Genomic DNA, 20,386 nt, shown 5'->3' with positions numbered 1-20,386 from the left:
GAGTTTCCAATTTCCGTTAGATGGTGTAGGAAATTGTAATCATTGACACCTTAGCTTTCTTTGCAATTTCTCTCAAGACCAACACATGTAAGGGTTATAATGGTCTGTCTGCCTTTCTTTGTTAACTGATTTTTTTTCACCATTATGATAGCAATATACAGTGCAATAATGACCAAGTAATGTTTCAGAAGCTGTAGCTGCACAGTTTGTTCCAATGCTGCTTTTATGCAGACAGAACATTTATAAGTAATCAACAAATAGCCTGGATATCTGCAGGAATTGTTTGCATCAACTTTCAAGGCTTAATTCATTTCAATTCAAAAATGCTGCAAGTTGGTAATTCATTAATTTTTCAGATTTTGGTAAACTTTTTTATTTTTTATTTTTAATAAACCTTTGGCAGTATCCTGCTTATGTTTTTTCCATTTAAGGTTATTCACTGAACTTAAACTGCTTAAATTTCAATAAGAACTCGATGTATCATAAAACGTTTGGCCACTAGCATATACTGTATATCTGTATATCTATGGGGATTTTTTGAATAATTGTTTCTCTGCATAATTCCAGTATGACTTTTTTGTGTTTATGCTGTAGTTTTTTTTTTAATTGTATTTGTATAGCACATTAGGCTTCAAGACTAAATGTGATTCAGCTTATTAATTTTTAAGCACAGCCTCTGTACCAAAATGTAACATGCAAACAAGTGAAGTGTACAGTTAATCACAGCAAGCAAACCTTAACGTTCCGTACAGTCACATTTGAAGAACTTCAAAGTACTACTATTGGCCTCAGACTGTTATTCCAATAATTTATGGTTATTTCTGTGAAAGAAAATTTTAATGTACCTTTCAAGTATATCTGAACTGTCAGTCAGTCTTTGTCTAATCCACTTAACCCGGAAAATGGTTGTTTGGGGTGCTGGAACCCAACCCAATTGGCATATGGCACAACGCAGGAACAACCCTGGACTGGACGGGTTACCAGTCCATTGCAGGGCAAACATACACACAGACATACTCTCCAATCACACACTAGAGCAATTTAGTACCGGCAATCCACCTATCATGATTGTGTCTGGACTGTGGGAGGAAACACACCGATGCAAACCTTGGGTTTCCTTATAGAGGCAGCAGCACTACTGCTGTACCACCGTGCTGCCTATCTAAACATCACCATAAAAATAAATTTCAGACATTTATTTAAACTATATTAATATTGTCACAATTTAGAACATATTATATGTGGCAAGTCAATCTTTACTAAACAGAGTAAAACTGTGAATTGGAGTTGACGCAGGGTTTAAGGGTGTGAATATATTTACCCCTTATTGTTTTCAAAAGCCTGAATTATTAGAACAAACTCTTATAATCATTTTCATATTTTCATTGTGTTAAGTTTCTCTTGCCTATATGAAATTTATGCCTAAAATAGATTCTTCAATAAGAAGTCGTTATTGTTTCTGCTAAACATTATCATTAAATCAGTACAGCAGCATTTCTTTCATATTGGATTTTTTGTTCAGTTTGAGAATTCCAAATAAATTCATATAGATCAAATGAGAGTTGAAAGCTGAGGTGATTTTAGATTGTTTATATTATGGATATTTTAATTCCATTTGCCCAGTTGAGTTGTGTATCAATATGTGTGAGAAATCACACTACTCTAAGCAGAAAATAAAATGTAAATAATGACTTTTAAATTCTGCACTTAGTTTTCTGTGAAGGTTTGTTTTCTGTTTTGATATTGCATAAATAAAAAAGTATGCCACACATTAAAGAGATTAAGGACAAGTTGCAATTGTGTCTTTTTTATAATTTCTTTATAATTTGTTTATTTTCATTGTTACTATAATGAAAGCATCAGCAGTGCTCATCTTAGGAAGCCCAGGGAAATGAGTCAGAAATAAGCACTTCATACTTTTATGGTAGTTTGAGTGCTGTTGGGAACCACAGATTCATTAAATGTGATGTTAAAAAAGGAAAAGTCAAATGTTGGAAGCACATTAGTCAGCAATATAACCCTTACTTGCACTATGGTATATTTTGGTTTGTATTAAAATTTTAATTACTTAACCAAAGATTATAGTGCTATTAAGGTTTTACAATTTTTCAATTGCATATTCAAGCTGTTCAATAAACAATTAAACTGTTAATCGGTAATTCTTCCCTTTGTAGGAATTAACTAAACACCACATGCAGTAGTGCTCTAAAAAAGAATTCAAACTTACATACAAAGAAAAAGATGTCTGAAATGTATGCAGCTTTCCACCCATCCATAGGCATCATTTTCAGAGAAACCGATGACACCCTGATCAAGTAGGAAAATGCACCCAAACCAGCTAAATGATTACACACATGTATAATAATTCATATCACTGAGCCATTATTATAATGTGCATTCATATAACAAATATATGACACCTTAAACGTGATGTATAAACTCTATTTTATTCTAATCTACACATTTGAACCAAAGAACTTTTTTGTTTTTTCTTCAGTTTATATAGGCTACCTGTTGTTTCACTTCTTAAGAAACTGGCCGACAGGTCTGGTCTATCTCAGCCAAGCTTCACTCTGTCATGTCTGCTGTGCTAGAAGCCATTAACTGACTGACTGAGGCGATATATTCAGCTTTTGTATGGTGTCTGTGTACATACATAAAACATGTTTTTGCCAACATAAAGAGGCAATTTGAAACTGTGTCCTTTTTTTCCCTAACGTAAGTGGAGCCATTGACTGCACTTACAGTATATTGCAATAAGGACTCCTAGCGTGAATGAAGCTGCTTTTGTTAACTATAAACAGTGAGATTTCATTCCAGGATGAGAATGACAAACATCTTGGTGCAAGCTTGGTGGCCTGGGTCAACCCATGCTTAATTTATTGTAAGGCAAAGTAGCTTTGGCACACACGATGGTGCTGTATGTGATGGCTGGCATGTTAGTAAGGCAGCAACTGAATCATCATATTTCATATGGTCTGTGATATTCATTGTAACAGCAACCATGTCATTACATATGGCAGTTGAGGGTACCTGCTCAGATGCTAGCGTCTTATGCCTTTCTACAGAATGTACAGGAGAGGAGCTACAACGGCATGCATACTCTTAGTTGTGGAGTGCAGCTCATTTCATCAGGACGAAGCCTACTGTATCAGCCAATGAAGGTATGCTGCACCGTGATGTTCTGTACAGATGTGTTAGAGTTGCTGTAAATATGCATACGTTTTCTTTTATAAATACCGATGTTTGTGTGGAAGGCCTTTTTTGTGCATATGCAATTTTTATAAATCTAACCCTTGGTCTCTGTAGGTCTGGTATTTTCTTCCACATGTTCAGTTTCCCTCCAAAAGATGAGCAAGTTAGGTTAATTGATGACTCTAAATTGGTTTGGTGTGTGGGTGAGTGTGCGAGCGAATGCACCTTGTGACATACTGGCACCCTGTCACAGTTTGGTTCTTGCATTGCACCTACTTCTTCCAGAATAACCACTGGCTCCCTGTGCCCGTGAAATGGATTGTAGGATTAGAAAGTAGAGATGGAGAAATGTCTAGCAGTCTAGATATGCAAAGTTATATAATTAATAAAATTTAGTGTTCAGTTTGTAATTGAGATTGTAGGTATGTGATTAACATGCTGTTGCTAAAAAATAGGTAAAATCATACCTTATAAAATGGTTTATCATTGGAGTTGTGGTGTGTTACACAAGCAAGTAAAAATTTCACTGTACTCTATACACGTAACAGTATTACTAATACTACTACTGTCACAAGTAAACAATACAAATGTAAGAACTATAAATTCTCATTACACATTTCTAATGCTACTTTTTCCAGTAAAATTATAATGTTATGGTTTAGCAGTATACAGTTTTGCTACCCTTTTGAGTACCTCTAGTCTTAATCCTATTATTTTTAATTCTTCATATACACAATACATTTATTCCAAAAAACCCACCTTAAATTGGAATTAAATTGGATGATATGGGTCTGGCAATGTTAGGCTGTGTATTCTTCTGTAAATTCCCATATTATTTAATCTAATCTGAACCACTGATTTATTTTTTTATTCCCTCAGGTTACCACCAATAGAGAAATCAAGTACATTTTTACAATCTTCCCTATTCAATTTATATTTTATGTATTGTCACATGTGAAAGCCCTCAGTAGCATGCCAATGCTCCGATCAGGAAAAACAATTGCGGAGATCTTAAATGTAACACAGCTGGCAGTTTCCCTAGAGTGGAGGAGGAGATAGGCCCGCACACCTGATGTCACTTCTGGCTAGTCGCTGAACACTGCTTCCCTTCCAGTTTGTTTCCTCTTTAAATCCAGTAACAGCTGGTAATCCGTGTTCATTCAGGACCCTAATCCCAATGGAGAAGACCTCTAGGAATGAGATCTAATTGTATAACAGAAAGCACAAATCCCATAACAAGCTATTTGACTACAGTCCTATATTTTGTTACTATTTTCTTTCTCTTTTGGTTTTGGTTAACAATGCTCATTAAATGGGATCTATATGCTGGTAAACCAACACTTTTTACATGTACCTGTCTTGTTTCCACACTATATAAAGTGTATGCAATGAGAAAATAAGGAACCCATTGACTCCCAACTTACCCAATTCCCTCATTTATAATAACAACATGCATTTCATTGTGCATTAAGATATAATGGCAGAAAATGGACATAGATTAAATTGGACAGCTACAGGACTTTTGTGACCCTGAAGTGTAGTATACGGTTTTGAAAACCAAAAGATGATTAGATGAATTAATTTGAACTGAAATTAACTTAATTAGGATAAGGCAAACAAATTGTAAAACAACAAAAAATATAAATTGTACAATTCTCACTCTTCATAAATAAGTTGTGATATCATCTTTGACTAGGAGGAAGACTAGTGTACTCAGTAGAACTAAAGTGACAAGAGGCAATACATAACAAGAAGGTGTAATGCAATGTAAATCAAGACATGTTCATTTATAGGTTGTTATCTAAAAAGGATGTTCTTACTTAGTTGAATGTGTTGGTTTTTGAGATGACAAAGATGTTTTTCTTCAGTAAGATACTTTTTGGCAGATTGATTTGTTGAATTCCTCTGACAATAAATCAATTACATATTCATCAACAAGGAGACATCTTGAATAGGCACATTAGTTTATATAGGCTCAATAGCAAGTCTTCTAATAGTTTTACTGTAGCCTTTCAGATTCAGACTGAAAAACACTTCAGTGGCTTAAAGCTAGTGGCTCATCTCTGGAGAAGATTCAGCTACTCCCAAATTAATGGTACATATCAGTTAATTGTCACCTTTATTACTCCATTTTGTTCAGATTGCCAAATCTCTGGCAGCAAGCATAAATATAGAGTGCAACCACAGCTGAAAGTGGCTTGTCAAAAAAGAAAGCAATGCGTAACCTATTAGGCAATTTCTTTCCATGATCTTTGTGCCCTGAGCATTTTATTGGCATGCACTTCCAAGTTTATGAAGCGTGTGACCTTTGTAAGCTTGGGCTTGCAGAATTTTAAATTTGGTTCTTAATTTAGAAAGCTGTTAGTGAGTTTAAGTGTTCATTTACTTGGATTTATTGTAGACTGATAACTCTCAAAGTATTAAAATAATTTCATGAGGAATAAGAGCAGTCTGCCTCTGTTGGTTTATCTTTTGCACATAAGGTTTTAGGTCTGGTACATTCTGAAAATACAAAATAATAATACAAAATTTCTCCTCACTCTAGAATCTCATTTATGTTATAATGTGTAAGATGAGGCTTCTTTTCTTATCTTGTGATCCTGTTTTGTTTTTTGTTTTTTTTTTTGCAAAGAATTAGAGCAATTATTACGACACTCTCTTTGAAACAACTGCTAAAGATGAAAAATTGACTACAACCAGAAAATGTATTTGGAGATTTTTTCATTATATTTTCTTCATCCCGGAAATTTCCTAAGACAATAAGCCTTGGTTATATTGCCATCAGTTAGTTATATGTGTCATCAGAAGTACAATGTAGGTAACTGAGGATGTTTCTGTATACATTATTTGTTATGTCTCCTCTAACCCCTCTAACATTACTAGTTCACTGTAGCTCCTTACTCTTGAATATGCCACATACAATTGTCAATGAGTAAAATATTCCTGCCATAAATCAGTTTTTGCTTTTGCTAGTGACTTGGCCTTTGTTGAAGGTCATTGGCAAATGCAATTTTACATTAAACTCTGTTCTTTTGAGTTTAAACTGATGATGAGTAGGAATGATGGGAATTTTGGGTATAAATATAATTTCTACCCTGTTGCACATCCTCTGAAAATGGTAGCTTCAGTTGTTTTTGAATGTAACGCTTTGATCTGAATCTTGTACCATTACAAAGTTTTGAAGGGTTTAGGTCAAAAGTAATATACCCTGAATCATGGTTTATTTTAACTTATTACAGCATTGACATATACAGGTTGCAAATTTATGTGCATGGTGCAATGAACTGAAGGAGTGAAAACCAATATCGTGAACTATGTACAATAGCCACCTCCTCTGTGTTTTCTCCATGTGGTGGCCCTTTACTGTGCTGCACAAGCATTTAAACTGTGTTCTACTCAAGGCTTGAAGTGGACTGGTACGCTATACTGTAACTTGCCTGTTTGTGCTTTTCAAACCAAAGTTTAGCGACTCATCAATCATCTGACCTTAAAGGAGACAGCCAAGGTCTACCAATATTGCATGTGTTTACCACCAAGGCCCCCCAAACTCATTTTATTAAGTATCAGTACTGTATATAACCACCCTTGACAATCCAATCCAGCTTGAATTTGTATATATTGTATACCTCATTGCTGTGGTCCAAAAACCAAAGGCAACTTTCGAGGATGTCCATTTTTTATACTATTTTCAATGGAAGGTGTTGGGGTTTTCTGTCTCAGTTGCCCTCACTGGGAGACAGTTAGCAACAGGGTATCGTATACCTCAGATGAGTCTGCAACATTATCCTCTGACGCTCATGCATGACGATAAATAATGTAGGAGGAGAATGGGCATCCCAGCTGTAGCTGAAAATAATCTATTACCTGGATGGAAGGCCAGGAAATGACACAAGCCAATTGTTCGGTGTGACAGAGGAATGACTTTGTGCCCAGCCAGAATGATATAATTGATCGACCAGTTGAAGTTGAAAGTCGACCTGTTACAACTCACATGCACCAGGTGGCAATGGTCCTCTAGTGGTAATCCAGTCGGTACATCCACAGTGATGCTTAGAAGTCTTCTAGCAATGCCTTATCGTTGCTGTGTGCATTCAAATGATTTAAGTCAAGATTATTGTTGTGTACATGAAATTCATGCTGCTTGTTTGCCTCAAATGCATACATTTGCATACATTTTTCCTTCATGAATCACCGGTTTGTTCTAATACACATGCATCAGTCACCATCTTGATTTTACCACATTTTTGCCATATTGTTGTTTGCTACAGAGTTGCCAGACTTCATTTTCACTTGTCATTTCCTAATTCACCATAACTTGTACCTTAACACAGTGTGACTTGGTGCCACATTTTAACACATTTGTCTTATTTTATTTTAATCATTTTCATGTTGCTATAACCTTGCCATATTAATATGTTTGAACAATGTTAGTCCAACATACAACTCTATCCATCTATTCAATTTCTGAACTTGCTTCTTCTGTTATATGGTTCCAGGGTGATGGAGTATTCCCTGCTGTATAGGAATCACCATTTGATAGTCCAATACTTTACACATTCATATACACCCAGGCACACACATCTGACTTTGTGATTGGAAATGTAGTTGAAGAACCTAGAGAAAATCTTTGCTGACATAAGAAAAATATGCAAATTCTACTCATAACATTATCAGATATGGATTTGAGTGTGTTCTCCAAGAGCTGTAAGGCAGCAGCACAAATTATTGAAGCACACTGTGCCATCTAAAGAAAACTATAAATGTACACCTAAATGCTGCTTTGCAAATACTTTAAACTCCTCACAAGAGGTGTGAGAGTTACATTTCATATTTCAATATTTGCAGCACTGTTGAAGAAATGTCAATAAGTTTGAACAATTAATCATCATGTTGCATCAAAATGATCAGCAGTTTTCTGTGATTGGATTAATTGCTTTGAGCTTTCTAATCTGGAGACTGGTACACCAGTAATACACATACAATATGTCTGTTTCAGTTGTTCTGTTCTTAATGAATATCCTTATTCATATTTGCTTTAAAAAAACAATTGTTTTAAGTGTAGATTTTATCATTTAATATAATCTTTAGTCGTCACATAAACAAAGAATGACACTTGTTTGCTGACTCCAGTCACTGAGCCAGTGGGGAACAGAAGGTTACCTTTTGGTAGCTACTTCCACAAATCTAGGTTTTCATTCCCCTGGCACTATCACAATCTTTTTCAGCCAATTAATATGCGGCAATAGCTTGTTGATTAAAATAATTTGAATAGTTAAAACTGAGTCCCTTCTTTATAGACATTATTGAGATTTGTTACTGTAGGTTTTAAATTGCATGTAGTTGTAAATTTAATTAGAAGAGATTGGGGTTTACACAGTCAAGTAGGGTGCAAAAAATTGATTTCAGAAATATTCTACCCTTTCACAAAATGTCTTGAATGTGTTGGTTTTTCTATGAAATTAAAAGATTCAGTTGCAAATGTCCGATGCCTGGATGCACCTTCAAAGAAAATAAACAATTAAAAGTGGCTTTAGAAATCAAATATTAAATATTTTAAAATCTTGGAAGGCTTGGAAGGAGACGAGATGTGATTTTCTCGGAGACACTTTAACGTCCCGTGAGACAAGGCAGTGAGACAAAAAGATAGCTGCTGTACAGGCTTTTAAATGTTCAAAGCAACGCAAGCGAGTGAAGCGAGCAGGGGGCAAAGCCCCCTAGTATTAAATATTTTAATTTGCACAATGAATGGCCAGTTGAGTTACCTTGCCCATCGCATATTTTTCAAGGAAAACATTTATTAGCAAGGCTGTTTTTGTAATTGCACCCCATTGTTGAGCTGGTGTGCATTGAAGTTAGTTTGAAAAAAAGTAAAATAAAAATACACAAAAAAAGTTTCTGGGCACGTTCACTGACATGAACAGTTGTTTTATTGAAAACAAAAACTATACTTTGCAGTAAATACTAGTTTAACATAAATAAAATCTAGAAAGCTTTGTAATGAATTAAACTGTAATTAAACTGTCAATAATTAACATACCACTAGTTTTTTTTTTGCATTTTTTAAAATTTGCTTAAGTCTTTTAATTAATGATATTGTTAAAAGTCCGTATTTGCCTTTTATTAAGTAAATGTATACTGTAAGTAAAGGTTAAACTTTTTCTTCAGATAGTATTTGTTCTTCATGTCAAGGAATTAAGTCAAATCCTGAGGCTTCATGCTGTTAAAGTAACTCCATAACTAAGCATCATTTTCTGTTTAACAGTTAGCCATGAAAAATAACAGTGCTTAATTTAATATGTTTCAAAAGCAAATTAAACTAAACTGTTTTTTAAATTTTCCTCTTAATCATTTAAAGAAGTGAACAATTTATGACTGCCTATAATACGTACATAAGTTTAATATGTTAGTGTGCTCTGTACAAAAATATTTTATAAATCCACTCACATGTACAGCTAACACAAGGCCAGATTTAGCACACAGGGGCTCATCATTCAGAACTGCTAGGCAAGCATTGGAAGACAAGAAAGGGACAACTGCGAAATGGGCATTGTACTATTTCTGTGTGTCAGAGTCAGCATGACATTGGATCTTCTTTTTCTTGTTTGGATTGGCATGATTTACTTAAGTGGGGGCCTGCACACTGAGAAGGAGTATAAAACCTTGGAACATTGCCCAACACACCTTTGAAGCTGATGGATGGATGAATGAGAGATACTGCCATTCCGATCCGGAAAATTCTTCCAACGCAGTAACGAAAATGGCAGACTGTATACTGTATATCGGGCCTCCACTTCGGTGATGGTCTTTTCATGGCTTCCTTGTCTGTTATGCCGTCTAAACCACCATTAAAGAAAGCTAAGTTACTTCTCCTAGCTAGCGTCCTATGCTGGATTCACCGCCACACGTTTCCAGTTACGAAAATAATCCACATGCAGTAAGTCATTATTAAGGCCAGTTCTGTTCACCTGCCTATTATATTGGGTATTCATTCAAAAAAAAAAAAACTCTTTCATGCTTAGCATGTGCTATAGGTAGTGTTTTAATTTTAAGTGTCTGGTTTTCACCACTCTCTTTAATTTTTTTCTTGCAAATGTATCTGTGTTATTGTGCTTAATTTATTTAACTTCCAGTTGATAACTTGATCCTCTTTGCATCCAGGATATCTACTTAAAACAGTACCTCTTTTAGTCCTGAAATCTTCCTGTGTATGAGAATTTGGCATACTAGAACATTAGTTCTGTTGCTCTGCTTTTTGATTTACCCAGACCTAATGCAGTATTCTTGTTTTTATGAACTTTACATGGTTTCATACCAGCTTTTGTTTTTGCCTATCTTTCTTCTTAGAGTTAGTTATTGGATTTTTGGATTGATTCATATTTCTGCCTGACAGAATCTTTTACTCTCACCTAAGCTGTTTGGATGCATCCCAATATTAAGTTGTCTTTGGCTTTTGCTATTCAAAGAGTATCAAGGGGTTCTGCCAGTGTTATCCTGTTATATATAAATATATATATAAAATGTATATATTTATATTTATAATTATATATATATATATATATATATATAAAATATTCTGTTTATTACATTTGATCGATGACAGCATATTCACACATTTAAGACAAATCTACTTATGCACTAGACAGTCAAAATATCAGGAAAGATTTCTTGTCATTGACATTCCCAGTCCATCAGTACCATCAAGTACCAACTTCTCACTCATGTCACATTTTCTCGTTATGTAGCCCTCTCTTAATCCAGTTCACATCCTAACTTTAGGCTTCCAATTGTCCTGTCCATGGGCATCGTTAAACTCCCGTGTAGAATCACTTTTGGGCAATAACTTGGAAGTATTTGCTGTTGTTGTATACAAATATATACAGTAATCCCTCCTCGATCGCGGGGGTGGCGTTCCAGAACCCCCCGCGATAGGTGAAAATCCGCGAAGTAGAAACCATATGTTTGTATAGTTATTTTTATATATTTTAAGCCCTTATAAACTCTCCCACACTGTTAACATTATTAGAGCCCTCTAGACATGAAATAACACCCTTTAGTCAAAAGTTTAAACTGTGCTCCATGACAAGACAGAGATGACAGTTCTTTCTCACAATTAAAAGAATGCAAATATATATTTTCTTCAAAGGAGTGTCTGCATCAGGAGAAGAGAATTTAAGAGAGAGAGCGAGCACTCGCAAAAGAAAAGCAAACAATCAAAAAATCAATACGTGTGCTTTTAAGTTTGCCCGAAGCACCACAATAAAGCGGCATTTTTCAGAGGAGCGTCAGTATCTTCTAAGCAAACAGCCTCTTTGCAAACAGCCCCTCTGCTCACATCTCCTCTGTCAGGCGCAGAGAACGTCAGAGAGAGAGCGAGATTAAAGCAAACAATCAAAAAATCAATACGTGTGCTTTTAAATATGCCGAGCACCGCAATAAAGCAGCATTTTTTAGAGGAACGTCAGTATCTTTTAAGCAAACAGCCCTTCTGCTCACACCCCCTCCGTCAGGCGCAGAGAATGTCGGAGAGGGTGAGATAGAGGCAGAGACAAGCAAACAATCAAGCACCGCGCAAGAAGCATATCTTATAGCATTGAGGAGTTTTAGTTAATATATAATACATGCTCTGATTGGGTAGCTTCTAAGCCATCCGCCAATAGCGTCTCTTGTATGAAATCAACTGGGCAAACAAACTGAGGAAGCATGTACCATAAATTAAAAGACGCATTGTTCGCAGAAATCCGCGAACCAGCGAAAAATCCGTGGTATGTATTTAGATATGCTTACATTTAAAATCCGTGATAGAGTGAAGCCGCGAAAGTCGAAGCGCGATATAGCGAGGGATTACTGTACATATATCTATATCTGGCTCGGTCTTAGAGAAGCTTCCAGGTTAGAATGAGGTAAATGAGTAACTAACACCCCTTCAGAAAGTGGGGACAAACTGATGGGAAAGCCCATAAACCCCTCCTATGAAATGGTGCTAAGATCAATAGAAGCGGTGTTCAGAGTAATGGGAGAATTAACAACAAATTACTGGTGGCTTTAGTTGATTGGAGGAGATGATAAAGTTCTGCATATTAAGTGTCAGATGACGTGATGTGTTAGATAAGGTGATGTAATTAAAAAAAAAAGTTATAGTAGATGAAATGTTTAATTGATTGCTCACTCCATGGAAAGAGACACTTGTGCATACTGTAAATATGTGCAAATAAAGAATTGTTCTTCATTCTCATGTGGACTCCCTACCTATCTTTTTTTTTTTTTTTTTTGTTTTCAGGATGAAGCAAAGTTTTCTTTTCCATAATAGTTGTAAGCCATGCATTTTCTGCACAAGGACAACACAGTACAGCTTTTTTTAGAGGCCTGTGATGTCTCTCCACTTTTGAGTCATGTAAAGCCTTTAAATGGTTTGATCTGCATGGCATCCTCCATGATACCCAATTACTTAAAGTAGCAAAACATTCCTACTTCTCTAAAAATGATCCATTGTTCCCCAAACAGAGACCATGTACTGCCCTTTGGCTAGTCTTATGTTATCTTGTTACCTTTCATGGTCTTGCTCACTCATAATGTCCAGGTTTCCTTACTGCAATACCTTCTAGTTTATTTTTGCTAATGTACATATTTTACAATTTAAAAAGTGTTTTTTTCTACTTACTGTAAAATACCTACGCTTATGTAAATAGTATACTACTTTAGTAATTTGATAATCTGTTAACTTTTTAGTTGTGTCTTATTATGTAGGCCTTTGATACATTTTTATCACTGCACATAAAACATTTATATAAGATAATAAGCCACTTATTATTTATCAGCAAATGTGTCAGTTAGCAGTGTTTTCATTGTATCGGAATGTTAAATACTGTAGGCTTTGACAAGGTAAACATGTAATTAGCCTTCCTAGCCAGCATTGTTAGGAAGCCTGTTATTTTTCTAACATTTCCAGAATTATTGTGGTTCCTCCACCCTACACAGTAGCAGGAACTGTGTTAAAAAAAAAAACAAACCAAAACTGATTTGTAGATGCTCACAGTCATGGTAGTAAACACAGTGAGAGGTCACATAATGCAACTATCATATTGTTCCTAGCAAATTATTTTGAATATTTATCATATATTCTAATATTATACATTCATTAATTGTTATACTCTGTGCTTGGACTAAGAATTTTGCAGGGTTCTTATGAACATTTGTACAGCATGTGGGTTTGACAGTGTTATTTAATATTAAGACCATGTTGGTTTCAAAAATATGCGGACTCACTTGTTTTCTGGATTCAATCTGCCTTGTTGATTTTATCATACTCATGTCGGTTATTATTTTATTACTCTCTTATTGTTCTTACTGGACTTCAATTTTTTCACCTATTTACTTAGTTTTCTTCTAGCTTTTCATGTCATTATAATTGTAATGTTTATGGCAACATTTTAGAACATTTTCTTGTGAACACTGTCAATTTGCACTTGTTTTGCCTGGCTAGTGATTGCTAGTGTCATAATATGTGCTGTCAACCCATGAGTGCTATTTAAGAGGGTGACACAGTATGAACAGCATCTGAACTTTTGGTTTAATCCTGCAAACTCTCACAGTTAGACTCATGTTTTGGATACGGTGAATTCCAATTAGTTTGATTTTTCACCTTAGCCTTAACCTCTTTGACTGCTGATATTCTTACCACATTTTGGGTTTTGTCAATCAGGTCTTTTGGGTTCTTCTTTTGGTACAACAACCCTTTTCTTGTCTTAGACAATAACTTATGCATCTCCTGATTAACTCTCAATGAACTGTTTTCAGCATACACCATTTATTCCAAAGACGATTTTATTGACAAGTACATCAATGTCAATGAAGCATTTAAGACTATACTGGCCTAAACATTTCTCTTCATCACTGATTAAAAGATGTAAACATGTTCATAGTAAATTTTAATGATGTGCTTACTGACTTTTCAAAGTTTTTCAAGAGTCATAAATGTCTTCATGTCAGGAATTATGAAAAATAGTGCAAATAGATTTAACCCTCCCTAGTCAGGTTGAGATTAAAGACTTTAATTCTTCCTTACATCTACAATAATTTTGGCAAAACAAAAACCTACGAAATAAGATTACATATACAGTCTCCTAATGTAAAATGTCCTAGTAGAAGCACTGGACAATCATCCTGAACTCCATGCAGCCCTTACTATAATGACAATTATAAATTTCTGAAACTTCATTCATGTCTAGTAAGCCATTCATAGCTGAGAAGTTAAAAACATAATGGAAATAGCTATAGCTTTGTCATTATCAGCTTGGACTAAAAATCTGCTAAATCTGATGAATTTCCAGAATATGTTACATGGATAGAAAGTACTTTATTAATTTCAATAGAATCTGCAGAAATATGCAGGAAGTTATTTGACTGGGTGAGTAGGTTGTTTGGCTACTAACCTTGATTAGTTAAAAAAAAAAAAAAAACTAAAACAGACCTTTGCATTCAAAACTATAATAAAAAACAATTAATATTTTGAAGTATTAGTAAATGAATGTTTAATTTCAGATTGTTTTGTCATTTTGAACTTGATTTAACTGTAATTATGTAGATAGCATCATGGACTAATTGCTTGTTAAGCTATCTTTTGTTATAATAACATTTTTATATTTTTCTTTTGTTTTCGCAGAGTCACAGTGTACACTGTGTGGTGAACCTGAAGGTGAGTATATTTGTTGCTACTTTCCTCATTTTTTCTTGTACTTAAATATAAAAGGCTTTTGCGCCTAGCATTGTTCACATAATACTGTATACTGATACTGAATTCAAATAAAAATATTGGCATAATAATACTAGTCATCAGAAAACTAATTTTTAGAATAGCTACTGGTACCAGACTAACTATGTTTCTAATTCTTCTTTTAAGCAATTTATTCAAAAGCTTCATACACAGAAAGAGTCTTAATTTGAAAAGACTTACTGTTTTCAGACTGCTTGGTTTCCTGCAAACCAGGATTTGACTTTTTATAAATCAATTTTCTACGGTGGAGAGATTTTTCCTTTTTAGGTAATCTGTTTTGCTAAATGGCCCTCAGCCTAGAAGACCTTCTCTTGATACAGCTGTGTCAAAAAAGGCCATAAAGAGGACCAAACTTTAAAAAAAAATAAATACATTTTTCTATGTGACCCTATAGACGGGCAGGCTGCTATAACACTACACACAAATAACTGGTTACACAAAAAGATGTATAGAACAATAATGCAGGCGTTCATATGCATGAATGAAAGATAATAAGTATTATCCAACTTGTATTTTCATTGCCTTTGTCAGTTAAGTACATAGATATAACTTTAAAATCATGCAACAAGAGGGGTACTGGTTTTGGGTGTTTTTTGGCATTTAAGTTTCCAGTTGTATGTTTGTATGTGTATACAGTATATGTGTGTATTTGTGCTTTGTTTACTATTAGATATGTATTTTTTTATTTTATAATAGACATACTACATGTGCTTAATTTTAGATACAAGTGCTTCTGCTTCATTAAAAGAAAAATAACTATTAGTAGACTTGTGGTAATGGACATAATTGTTTCTGCATCCCTATAGGCTGAATATAAATACACAATATGTATAGCAATCAGCTTATATAAATAGTCTTAATTATATATGCTAAGGATGGCTAATATTTTCATGTAAAGAATGAGACTAAATGGCTCAGTTGTGTGTGTTATATGAAGGCTCATTTATGTAATAAGCTTTCTGTGTTACAATCAGCATGATCAGGCAGAGAAATATGAAAGTAATGCTTGGTAGAATCAAGAAATTCTTTTTTTCTGTATTCAGTTCCTCTTTGCAGAATGTTTGATTTTACAGTTTTGAAGTAATAACATTTTTTCCACTTGCAATAAAATGTATTTTATGAATGACTAAATTCCATTCCTTTCTCATTACTGCCTAGCATCAATAAAGGGTAAATAATACGGTTTAAATTGTCATCCACACTACCCAGTATTACCTCAGGAGTAAGATATACAGTATGTGAAAGACGTGCTGTTAGCAGAGCACCAACTGCACATCATTGTATCACGTGTCATACATTTTGGCTGCAGGTCATTATCTATTAATGGTCCTTTGATCAGTGATCCTTGCTTCTTTCACACTTGCCTCGGATAACAACCACTGTTTAAATCGCTGCAGATTTACTGTATAGCGGAGAAATATTGGTTCCAAGTATGAATGACGGACCCTGAGCATACTGTTACAAAATGCCAGTCACCTAACTCTGTTATGCCCTGTTTGAAATCTGCTGTAGTTCACACTACAGGGCATCATGATACATGTAAGTCTTTACAACAAATCAAATTGTCAGGATTTAAAACCTGCTGGAGATGAGCCTTGCTGATTCAAGGCAAAATGTCTTCAATAAGTGAACCACTGGGAAAACTTCTTAGATTTAATTAGGCGTTCGTCAGCAGTGCCTTTGCTGGAGGAGATTCTGTAATTATGGCACAATGACAATATTTTTTTCCAGTGATATGTTTTGTGGCCTTCAGTTCTCTGAAAAACTATGCAATTTTACACAATTTAAGGGCAGCTGCTGATTTAAAATGATTTGTAGTTGGATCTGAAAAAACATATCTACTAGGATTCAGTCAACATACAAAGAAGGAAAACTGAGTTCATCAACAAGCCAAAAAAACTGAAATTGTGATGCATTTTACCAGTCATTTATTCATTCATGTTCTAACCCAGTTATCAAACAGATATGTATGATGTTTGTCTTCAAACTTTCATAGCCACTTATACATGTGTTCTTTTTTTGTACAGGTTACAATAAACCCACAAATCAAACAAAAGCAATAATGGTATTTTTACATACCCAGGGGTATCTTCTTTCAAATACATCATAGGCTTGCATGTTGTCTGTTCTCTTTCATTAATATAATATGTGATATGCACATATACGAGGTGTGATCAAAAAGTATGGCGAATGTTGATGCAGAGCACCATTCACGAGCAATGCAAAACAATTCAATCCAGGTCTGACATGTCTGTCCTAGAGCCTAGTTTGTGATAAGTTTCAACTTGCTTGATATTGTCAGTTGTTTGTGAGCCACTGTTGAGTTCAAGTGTGTTTTTCAAGTTTGTCATTAATAAGGGCTATCGAGCAACGCATTAACATGAAATTTTGTTTCAAATTGCAAAAATCTCATGAAACCCATCAGATGTTAAAATCGGTTTATGATGACACTGCACCAATAATTAAGACTTTTTACAAGTGGTTTGATCGATTTTGTAATGGATCTCACTCGGTTGAAGATGAGAAAAGAACAGGACGTCCTTCAACATATTTCTATAACTGAGGAAAATGTTGAAATGGTTTAATTCTTCATCATGACAACACTCCTTTGTCACACATTCCTTCTAGTACGACAATTTCTGTGGAATAAAAACATTACGCTGTGTCCGCATCCACCTTATTCACCGTGCAACTTCTGGCTGTTTCCTAAATTGAAAGTGACTATGAAAGGCAAATTATTTCAATCCATTGAGGACATCCAAGCAGCCATGACAGCCCAACTAAAGACACTCTTGAAAGAAAACTTCCAGAACTGCTTCACAAAGTGGCAGGAGCATTGGGATAAGTGCATTCGACGTGGAGGAGAGTATTTTGAGGGTGACTAGTAGTTGTAAATCTTTTACTGCAATAAACATTTCTTTTTTAAAACATTCACCATATTTCTAGGTCACACCTCCTATATGTGGAGGCAAGCAGCAGGTCACAACTGAGTGAATCTAAGATCCCTCCTACATTGAGCCACATACAGTGAAAGGCTCATTACCATTGGATTGCTGAGGTTCAGAGCATTCCAATAATGTATTATCATTTATGAATGGGCATTATTACTACATGTTACAATTGTGCATAAAAGGGAAGAAATAACTGAGTGTGCAACAGCTCATCTTTATGTGCTGTTAGGCACAAACTTCTGTGAGAGTGCATAGGGATTGTTTGTTGACTCTCAATAAGACTAGAAGTTTGCACTAGAGAAATGTCTTCTACAAAAAAGAAAACATATGGTTGAGAAGTCCTAGAAGAGTTACACAATACGAAGAAATTGTGTCAGATTCTGATCACATTTTTGGCTGCTGAGAACAGCGTGTTTCTTGGAATGAGGGATGCTACACTTGATTTGTAAGTACTGCTTATAGTGCTACTTTGAAGTGTTGTAGACTGCAGTTTACAGTTCTAGCATCATGGTTTAATTTACCATACTCGGATGCTGTCTTCTGCACATTCTTTCCATATTAATTTTCTAAACTATGCTCTTTCAGTTTCATCTTAGACTGCTTGAAATGTTTCTTAGTGTACTTGTGAGTACTGTTACGATATAACTGTGCCTCTCAAAGCTTCATGTGAGGATGAGTACATAGTTATACATACATAGTTAAAAACTGTTTGCTTGCTTGTTCGGTGTGATATGCAATTATTAGCTGCAACACTAAAACCACATACCTAATATTGTGTAGATCCCCTGACCCATGCCACCAAAACAGCTCTGACCCATTAAGCCATGGACTCCACAAGACATCTGAAGATGTTTTGTGGTATTTGTCACTGAGAAATTAGCAGCAGATCCTTTAAGTTCTTTAAGTTGCAAGTTAGGGGGCTACATGGTTCAGACTTGTCTTTCCAGTACATCCCACAGATGCTCAGTCAGATTGAAATCTGGGAAACTTGGAGGTCAAATGAAAACACTTGGAACTCTTTGTCATATTCCTCAAACCATTTCAGAACTATTTTTACAGTGTGACAGGGCACATTATCCAGCTGAAATAGGCCTTAGGGATCAGGGAAACTAGTTGCAATTAAGAGGTGTACATGGTCTGCAACAACCTTTAGGTAGATGGTACATGTTAAAGTAACATCCATGTGAATGCCAGTCTTCCCAGCAGAACACTGCCCTTAAAGAAAATGCGATTCATCAAACAGTGCTATCTTCTTCCATTGCTCCATGGTCCAGTTCTGACATCCACTTTAGGCACTTTCATTGGTGGACATAGGTCACCAAGGAGACAGTGACTATACAGCACCATAGGCACAAGTTGTGATGCCTTGTATGTTCTGACACTTTCCTGTCATGGCCAGCATTAACTTTTTTATCATTTTATGCTATGGTAGCTCTTGTGTAGGTCGGGCTAGCCTTTGCTCACCACACCCATCAATTAGCTATGGGTGCCCTTGACCCTGTTGCCAGTTTACTGGTTTGTCCTTCCTTGGATTACTTTTCGTAGGTACTAAACACTGCATGCCAGTAACACATCACAAGACCTGACGTTTTGGAGATTCTCTAACCTAGTTATCTAGCCATCAATGTTTTGCTCATGCCGAAGTTGTTCAGATTCTTAATGCTTGCCCATTTTCCCTCCTACCAAGACATCACCTTCAAGAACTGACTGTTCACTTGCTGCCTAATGTATCCCACTCCTTGACAGGTGCCATTGTATTCAGTGTTATTCATTTTACCTGTCGGTGGTTTTAATGTTGTGGCTCATAGTTTGTGTTTATAAGCCTTCCAAAACTTAACTAGAAGCTCTCCACATTTTCAGGTAGACTTTCATCAAAAAAGTCTGCATTTCTGTCCAAGGAAAATTCTTTGCAAATTTTTCACTAACAAAAAAGCTTCTTATCTCTTTTTGATGGTATGCTCTGAAGTGTAATTGCAAATCACACATCAAACAGCTACCTTATTATCACTGACTGTTTCAAGTGTCAAGTATTGGGCAAATGATTAGCATAAACTGAATAATCCCCGCCTCGTTTAAAACTGACATCAGCATTTTAGTAATTGCTGGTCTCAAAATCTGTCAGAACTTCAGATTTGAGGGAATCTTGGCTTAACAGGAAGTACACCCAGTAGAGCAGCCATACATTGTGATATGTGTGTGTAGGTTACTAAATGACCTTACAGTCTCTGGTTCTCCAAAATATTCAGCAGTGAAGAAATGTGAAGGAATCTTTTTTGAATATTTTTGTCAGTGCAAACAGAAGTTAAACACTTATACAGAATTAGACATTTGCTGATTTTATTTTTGAAAGATGTTCCTAATGAGGTCTCAATTAACAACCGGAGTTTGTAAGCTTCTGAAAATATGTAAATGTAGGTGAATAATCAGCAAAAAAGTAATTTTAATAGTAATCACCATCATAAGCAACTAT

The 20,386-nt window shown here is 35.3% G+C and overlaps 1 protein-coding gene across 2 annotated transcripts in view; it reads left to right on the top strand.

The window, feature by feature from the left end:
• Positions 1-20,386, top strand: part of dlgap2a (discs, large (Drosophila) homolog-associated protein 2a) — a 1,338,703-nt gene that overhangs the window by 767,082 nt on the left and 551,235 nt on the right. For both annotated transcript variants that reach the window (XM_039747697.1, XM_039747699.1), the window contains one exon: positions 14,855-14,887. In XM_039747697.1, coding sequence (XP_039603631.1) covers positions 14,855-14,887 — 33 coding nt within the window. The remainder of the gene's footprint in view (positions 1-14,854; positions 14,888-20,386) is intronic.

The sequence above is a fragment of the Polypterus senegalus genome, chromosome 3 (assembly GCF_016835505.1).
Source record: "Polypterus senegalus isolate Bchr_013 chromosome 3, ASM1683550v1, whole genome shotgun sequence".
Lineage (NCBI taxonomy): Eukaryota > Metazoa > Chordata > Cladistia > Polypteriformes > Polypteridae > Polypterus > Polypterus senegalus.
The sequence above is the reverse complement of the archived record's forward strand: the minus strand, read 5'-3'. Positions and strand labels throughout refer to the sequence as shown.